General features: G+C 39.4%; 2 protein-coding genes across 2 annotated transcripts in view; one reads left to right on the forward strand and one right to left on the reverse strand.

The window, feature by feature from the left end:
* The window catches only part of LOC106529524 (myosin regulatory light chain 2, skeletal muscle isoform), a gene marked incomplete at its 5' end in the record, with an annotated part of 4,178 nt that extends 2,043 nt beyond the window's left edge, over positions 1-2,135 (forward strand). The window contains 2 exon segments of the mRNA XM_014024980.1: positions 1,132-1,180; positions 1,343-2,135. Of these exon segments, the coding sequence (XP_013880434.1) occupies positions 1,132-1,180; positions 1,343-1,444 (151 nt within the window).
* A 3,733-nt stretch (positions 2,136-5,868) lies between these two features.
* tbc1d10b (TBC1 domain family, member 10b) overlaps positions 5,869-7,783 on the reverse strand; it is a gene marked incomplete at its 3' end in the record, with an annotated part of 13,541 nt that continues 11,626 nt past the window's right edge. Inside the window, 2 exon segments of the mRNA XM_014024982.1 lie at positions 5,869-6,705; positions 6,785-6,939. Of these exon segments, the coding sequence (XP_013880436.1) occupies positions 5,869-6,705; positions 6,785-6,939 (992 nt within the window).

Consider the following 7,783-nt stretch of genomic DNA (forward strand, 5'->3'; position numbering starts at 1 on the left):
AAGTTTTTGGAAAAAATGTACTTTTAGGAGTATTTTTACTTTTACTTGAGTAAGTTTTTGGAAAAAATGTACTTTTAGGAGTATTTTTACTTTTACTTTAGTAATTTTACTATGCAGCATCACTACTTTTACAATTTCTGGATACTCACTGTGAGGAAGTTAGTTTTATACATTTTATTTTGAAAGAAACAAAAGGAAGAAAAGAAAAATGTTTATTTTGCTCAAATTTCATTTTTTTGTAATTATGTTATTTATAACATCCTGGAGTTAACTATTTATTATTGATTATTAGAAGAGTTGGGTAGTAACTACTTACTTTTACTCAGTTACTTTTACTCAGTTACATTTATGTAAGTTTTTGGAAAAATGTATTTTTAGGAGTATTTTTACTTTTTACTTTTACTGGAGTAATTTGTTATGAAGTATCGCTACTCATAGTAAAATTTCTGGATACTCACTGTGAGGAAGTTAGTTTCATAAATTTTATTTTGAAAGAAACAAACAGAAAAAAAGAAAAACGTTTATTTTTGCTTGAATTGGTTATTTTGTAATTATGTTCTTTATATAAAATATTTTCATTTTAAAATACAAAAATTGAACCTTGCTTTACATTTTGGTCCTTTTGATGTCATTTTAAAATAGGAAATTATTGATGTATTGAATAGCCTTTTTTTTTTACCAAATACGTTTTTGTTAATACTTGAGTCACTTCTTGAATGGCTACATTTTTACTTTTACTTGAGTAAAAGTACATTGACGTACTCTTACTTGAGTACAATTTCTGGGTACTCTAGGACTATTCTTGTTTAAATTTATAGATGTTATAAGACTTTCTCATCTTTCTGCTGCCACTAATTTTATTTGATTTGTATTTTTTTATTGTACATAGACTTTATTTTGTTTTTAAATCAATAAACTTGAAATAAAAAAAATAACTGGGCTCTTCTTCATCAGGTGCTGACCCCGAGGACGTCATCCTCTCTGCCTTCAAAGTCCTGGACCCCGAGGGTACTGGAACCATCAAGAAGGAATTGTAAGAGTTATTATTTGATTTAAAGTCTGTTTTGTTTGCTGTAAAGCTGAGTGAAGCTTTGGAAACATCCTGAATCTTTATTTATTTTGTGTTTGCAGCCTGCAGGAGCTCCTGACCACTCAGTGCGACAGGTTCTCTCCAGAGGAGGTACGAATCAGTAAAAACATTCACAAATCCTCCTTATGGGCGATGAGTTGTTAGTAAAATGTTTTGCTTAAACATATTTCCAGCATTGACCGTATCTATTTCTCTTTAATCCTTTAATTCTTTCCTTTCCGTCATCATATAAACCTGATTCTCCTCCCTCAGATTAAGAACATGTGGGCCGCCTTCCCCCCAGATGTGGCCGGCAACGTAGACTACAAGAACATCTGCTACGTCATCACACACGGAGAGGAGAAGGAGGAGTAAAGAGAAAGCCAGGAGACAAGAAAGACAGCCATCCCTCTGCTTTCTGCCTTCCCTTTTTCTTTCCTCTTCCTCCCTCCCACCCCGCCCACCTCCTGTGTGAACCCCCCCCCCCAGGTGCCCGGCCGCTCACCTTCAAACCAAAGACTTGTCACAGCTGAGACGGCTCGGGCCCCCCCGGGGGGCGTCTATGTTTGCTTATGGGGAATAGGGATGATTTTTATTTTTATATCAATAAAATGATCCCATAACATCATTTCCAACCTGCAGCTTGCCTCAGACGACCTCTCTGTCCTGCCTTGTCTGCCTCATCACTCCATCTCTGAGGTGTTTGTCAATCAACCCTCCCAATTAAAAAACACAAGGGCCTCATTCGAAACTATGAAGAAGYCCTTTCTGGTGCGGGGTGAGAGTACTGTCAGGAAAAGTTAAAAGTAAAAAAAAGAAGTTGCATCCTTAAAGTGATGACGGCTTTCCTTCCTTGAAAAAGTGAACCCACGAGGCTGAAGGAACGGAGGGAACGGGACGAAAGAAAACATTCAAGTCTTCGATTTCTTTCCCTCCGCTCCTTCCTGCTTTCAATAAATCACCTTTTTTTTTCCATAAGCTGTCTCAAATTCAGTGACTAACCTTCATTGCCTTTCCTCTGTAATGAAAAGGGACAAAATGTGAATAAAATCACTTTACTTTTGTATGTCGTGTGCCTGTTCAGTGGCTCTGCAGCGGTTAAATTCAAGGTTAAAATCACCTAAAACTTAGTTAAAAATAAACGTTGTCCTTTTTTAATCTTTTGCATACAACAACCACAAAAAAACAAAACACAAAACTTAATATATTATGGTTTATTACTCAGCACAACTGTCATTAATTGTCATTAATTATAAATACATCAGTTTTAAATCTGAAAGGAATGAATTCAATCAGCTATGATTTTACTTCACTTTCACCAGAGAGTGACATCATGTAAACTAAAAAAAAAAAAAACTAAACACAATAAGAGCAAGCTGCACTTTTTTCTTTTTTTAGTTTGTATTTGCATCAGTCTCTCCCAAATCAAGAGTCACGAAGAACAGAGGGATGGAAACAAATCTTTTTGTTTCGTCTGCAGCTTGAGGAACGACACGAGCCGAGTGCACGCATATTGCTCACGAAATACCGCCGGGGAGCCCCCGGAGTGCAGGATGTTTTATTTATTTATTTATTTTTTTAATCAGTGCCGCCGCGCGCGTCAACAGTCATGGAGGAAGGTTTGCATAGATGTGTTTAAATTAAATCGCACGAACACGAGACGAATCGGTGGAGATGAAACACATCCGAMATGAATAAAACAAAAACAAAATGCACTAAATCTCAACTATGAAACAGTTAAAAGGTCAAGGTTTTTGTTTATTTTTTGCCACCAAGAAGGTTCTCCACCAACTATCCAGCACCGCTTACTGGTTCAGTGCTAACGGATGTATTATTTACCAGTGTTACAGTGAGTATAAATACATTAGAGTCCTTATGATTGTTAAAACACAAGCTGCTCAAACCGACTGAACACATGAACGCATCATTGAACCACTCCTAAGAACAGCACAAACACCTCCCAAATGGATCCCTCTCATAGTTTGAGTCTGTTTTAATACTGTGGTCCAACCGGCCGGAGACCCGTGAACACAATCCCACCGAACGGTCAACTTAAATAAAAGCAACACGCGTCTGGTTTGATGTGTAAAAGCAGAGGATATGACGTGCAAAGAAAAAGGGAAAACCAAGATCCTGCTGCAACTACACGCCGCTCCAGTCCACCAGACGTCTCCTTTTAGAAAAATAACAATTCATAATATACTATATCTGATTAAATAACCCACTTTGTACATAAATACACCAGAGGCTAATGCTACATYGACAAACCCGGAACCTACGGTTCACGCGGCGCCCTATAGGTCCTCGGGGTTTCTCCAAATGTTGAGACGTTTTTTTTTCGTCGCCGCACCGATTTGGTTCAGTGGCTCCAGTGCGAAAACCCATCCTTCATGTTTTGAGATGCTTTAACTCACATTCGAATGCTTTGATCGGTTCAATCAAAACTAATACTTATTTTTGCAGAGAAACGTTCAGGTTGAAGGGGAGGGAGCTGGCCCTTCCTCTCTCCAGTACGGGATCAATCTTGTGCCAGCAGGAAGTAAATCTGAATCGCTCAGATTGAATCTGAATGTGCAGAATTTGAAATTGAATGAATTGGTTTGAAAATAAATTTCACTAAACTGAAACTGAATTTAAAGTTTTGAATCTGAATTAATTTGCTTTGAAACTGAATTTTGGTTTATTAAAAATTCAGTTTGACTAGTTTCAGTTCCATAATTCAGATTTTTGTGTCACATCCTGGTCCTTGAGAAAGCCAGGCAGAGTAATCAAACACAGATCCACAGATTTATGTTTCACTTTGGTGAAGTTTCCCTTCTGGATGTAACAGAGTTGATGCAATCCACTGTAAAAGTGACAAAACAAAGTTATTTTATTGCAGTGATTAATTTGACCTATATGTAGAAAATGTTACATTTACATCATGGATCACATATTGATCAGATGCTGCTGACTGATCCATATCGAAGCACATTTCCGCTTTGAAAGAAAAAATAAAAGCCCAACAGGAAGTCATAATTTCGACTTTTAAAGTCGTAATTACGAGAATAAAAGTCATAATTTCAACTTTTAAAGTCGTAATTACGAGAATAAAAGTCATAATTTCAACTTTTAAAGTCGTAATTACGAGAATAAAAGTCATAATTTCGACTTTTAAAGTCATAATTATGAGAATAAAAGTCATAATTTCGACTTTTAAAGTTATAATTACGAGAATAAAAGTCATAATTTCGACTTTTAAAGTTATAATTACGAGAATAAAAGTCATAATTTCGGCTTTTAAAGTCATAATTACGAGAATAAAAGTCATAATTACGAGAATAAAAGTCATAATTTCGGCTTTTAAAGTCGTAGTTACAAGAATAAAAGTCATAATTACGAGAATAAAAGTCATAATTTTGACTTTTAAAGTCGTAATTACGAGAATAAAAGTCATAATTTTGACTTTTAAAGTCGTAATTACGAGAATAAGTCATAATTTCGACTATTAAAGTTATAATTACGAGAATAAAAGTCATAATTTCGACTTTTAAAGTCATAATTATGAGAATAAAAGTCATAATTTCGACTTTTAAAGTCGTAATTACGAGAATAAAATTATGACTTCCTGTTGGGCTTTTATTTTTTCTTTCATGGTGGAAATGGGCTTCAATAGATCCAAGATTCAGTTTCAATTTAGTTTAATTTATTTTCAAATCAATGCATTCGGTTTCAAATGATGCACATTCAGATTCAGTCTGAGCAATTCAAACTCAGTTCCTGCTGGCACAAGATTTATCCGATACTCCAGCTCCTCCTGGAGGACCACTGAGGTGTTCCAAGACCAGAAAGGATTTAAGATACCTCCAAGTTCCAAAAGGAGGCGTCCTAATCAGAGTATGAAACACCTCAACCTACCACATGTCTAAAAAAAAAATACTTTTTGTGTCATTCTTACGACAAAAAAAAAACCCTCTAAACTAAAACAAACCATAAAACCACTTCCATCTGTGTCTAACCCCCCCTCCCTTTAATATCAGTTCCACCTGTTGGATCGGTCCCAACGGCAGAATAAAGTGAAGAACCGCAACGAGCGGCTCCGTTAGTTTGAAATGACAGGAGAGAAGCAGGCATAAAGAGAACATTTACACGTTTCACGACTCTACTAAGACTCACAACATTTACCAAGACAATAAATACACCCTCCAACATCACAACAAGCGTTTCAGTCTTCAGTGCTGACTTTGAGATGACTTCAAGGGTTTTTTTCACCCAAATATCCAGTTATCACAGAACAGACGGAGTGTTATTTGGATCAGAATACTGAAGCTAGACCTCTTTTTCTTCTTCTTTTAAAGCCATGTATGGCACCATTTCTAAAAAAGTTTGCTTTATGACCCATGAACTGCCACCGGCCTGATCCAGAAACATAAAACTAAATAAAACCAAACATGAAAAGATGGACAGCTTGTGTTCCAGTTGAAAATGTTTGTTCTGATGTTGATAAAACTGAAGAGGAGAGAATCCAGTGAGCCAGAGGCAAACTGCTCCTCAAGCTGCTCATAAAACCAGAATCCAGTTGTTTCCATTTCAGTCGAAGTTATTTTACACAGGAAGTCTCCCCATCTTCTTTTATCAGAAACTTTTCTGTTTCTGGAGGCTTTTTGTTTRTTTGACCTCTTTTTGTTCAGCCTCCCTCCTCTTTATCCTGGAATGATGGGGTTAAAAACAAACAAACAAAAAAGAAAAAAACAAATCTAGGCTGACTCTTTAGCTGCTGCTGCTCCATTTTTCTCCTCCGCCTCTCCTCCCCCTTTGTCTTTTTTCTTGCTCCCTTTCTTTTTCTCTTTCTCTAGCTTCTCCTTCTCCTTCTTGGCCCTCTCCTTCTCAGCCTTCTCCTTCTCCTTCTTTTCTTTCACCTTTTTCTTCTCGTCCTCCTTCTCCTTCTTCTTGTCTTCTTTGCTCCTCTTCTTCTTCTTCCCGTCGTCCTCAGAGGAGGCCGACGGCGCCGCTTCCCTCGGGGGCTCCGGGCACGGCTGCAGGGGGGCGTTGTTGGCGGTGGGAGACGGGATGGAGGGGGTGATGTGCTCGGAGACGATGACGGGGGTGGGGGACAAGGTGTTGGGCGGGGCAGCTGGGGGAGGAGCCGGGGGAGGAGTCTGGCTCGGAGCCGAGGCGCCCTCTGCAGCGGGGTGGGGCTCTTGGGCTGACCCGGCTGCACCCCCGGCTAAGGGGCTCTGAACGTGGGGTGTCGTCGGCTTCTGGCCTGGAGGAATGGGCGGTTTCTGGGCGGGGCCTCGGCTCGAGCTTGCAGGCGGAGCTCGAGGAGGCGGGGCTTCCATTCCCGAAACGCTGGAAAAGGAGCCTTTCTTAGCTTGGGTCTGGAAAGGAGCCTTAGACTTACGGAAGCCAGGGAGCGAGAGCAGGCTGGAGGAAGCCCGGAGGGGTCCCGGCGGCGGGATGGAGCTTCCRAGGAACGACAGGCTGCCGCCCGAGCTGATGGCGGCGGCGCGGCGCTTGTACTCGTAGATGGCTCTYGTACCGTGGAAGCGGCGGGCGGGCTGGTGCATCAGCTCCCCCCTGGACTCCCCCCACTTCCTCACCTGGACGCTGCACTCCCTCTCGATGAGAGCCTCAGTCACAGGGAGCGACACGACCTGGACGCAGACAGACAGAGGAAGTGAACAAGTGACTSGTGTTTGTGAGTAAAAACAGCTCGCAGACGCACGGACTCACCTCCTGGACCAGCACGTCCTCTCGGATCGTGTCAGGTGAGATGTTCCTGAGACGCTCCATGGTCTCGTACATGCCCTGGAGCTCCCGGAGTTTGTCCACGGAGCCCAGCATCTGTTTGAGCAGCACCAAGCCCACACGGAAAACTATCTTCACTCCTAAAAGCAGAGGTTGAAAATTAGTTTTCAGTAAAGCCACTTGTTGCAATATTTAAAAGTAAAACCATCAAATAAAAAAATATCTACACAGTAAAAAACAATGTGTCGTTTTAACRCCTAGAGCAGGGCTATTCAACATCCGGCCCGCCCAATGGTTCTTTTATCTCTTAATCCCAAACCTCCAGTTTTCTACTTTAATTCCTCTTTTAGTTCTTTTAGTTAAACACAGACGTGTGYGGTATCTATAGAAACATCTGAATCTTGGCTACAAGCTGGTAAAAACATTTCTATGAACACTCAAGACAGTTAAAACTACAAACAGCTGAAGATAAAAACTATAAAAGTGAAAATAAAATTGGTTTAAAAAGTTAGCAAGTCAGAGATGTCAAAATAAGATTTGTTAAATAGGTGGCATTATGTGATATTTTTGTTTTTGATCATTTTATTATCACTACTTTTATAGGGTTCTGCATGTTGTTCATGGTTAAATGCAGCAAAATAAATTATTTCAAGGTAACAGATCTTTATAATACTTGGTTTATTTACATAATAACTTTAATTGCTGGATGTTCGGCCCCTGAGCTGTTGGCCTGCAGTAACTGTGGCCCCCAGAGCAGGTTAGTTGAATAGCCTTGTCCTATAGAGTTGAATTTAACTCTGTTTCATATAATATTTGGTCCCACCCAAAAATAGTGTAAAATCTACTCTATAGCCAGTGTCAACTTTTCAGAGTTAATTTTACTAGTTTTAGTGTCAAAATCAACAATGAAATGAGTAAAATTATTTAACACTTTAGTTCGGTTACACTCTACAAAGTAAAAATGTTATTTTTATAGAGTTAATT

The sequence above is a fragment of the Austrofundulus limnaeus genome, unplaced genomic scaffold, assembly GCF_001266775.1.
Source record: "Austrofundulus limnaeus strain Quisiro unplaced genomic scaffold, Austrofundulus_limnaeus-1.0 Scaffold450, whole genome shotgun sequence".
NCBI classification, from domain to species: domain Eukaryota; kingdom Metazoa; phylum Chordata; class Actinopteri; order Cyprinodontiformes; family Rivulidae; genus Austrofundulus; species Austrofundulus limnaeus.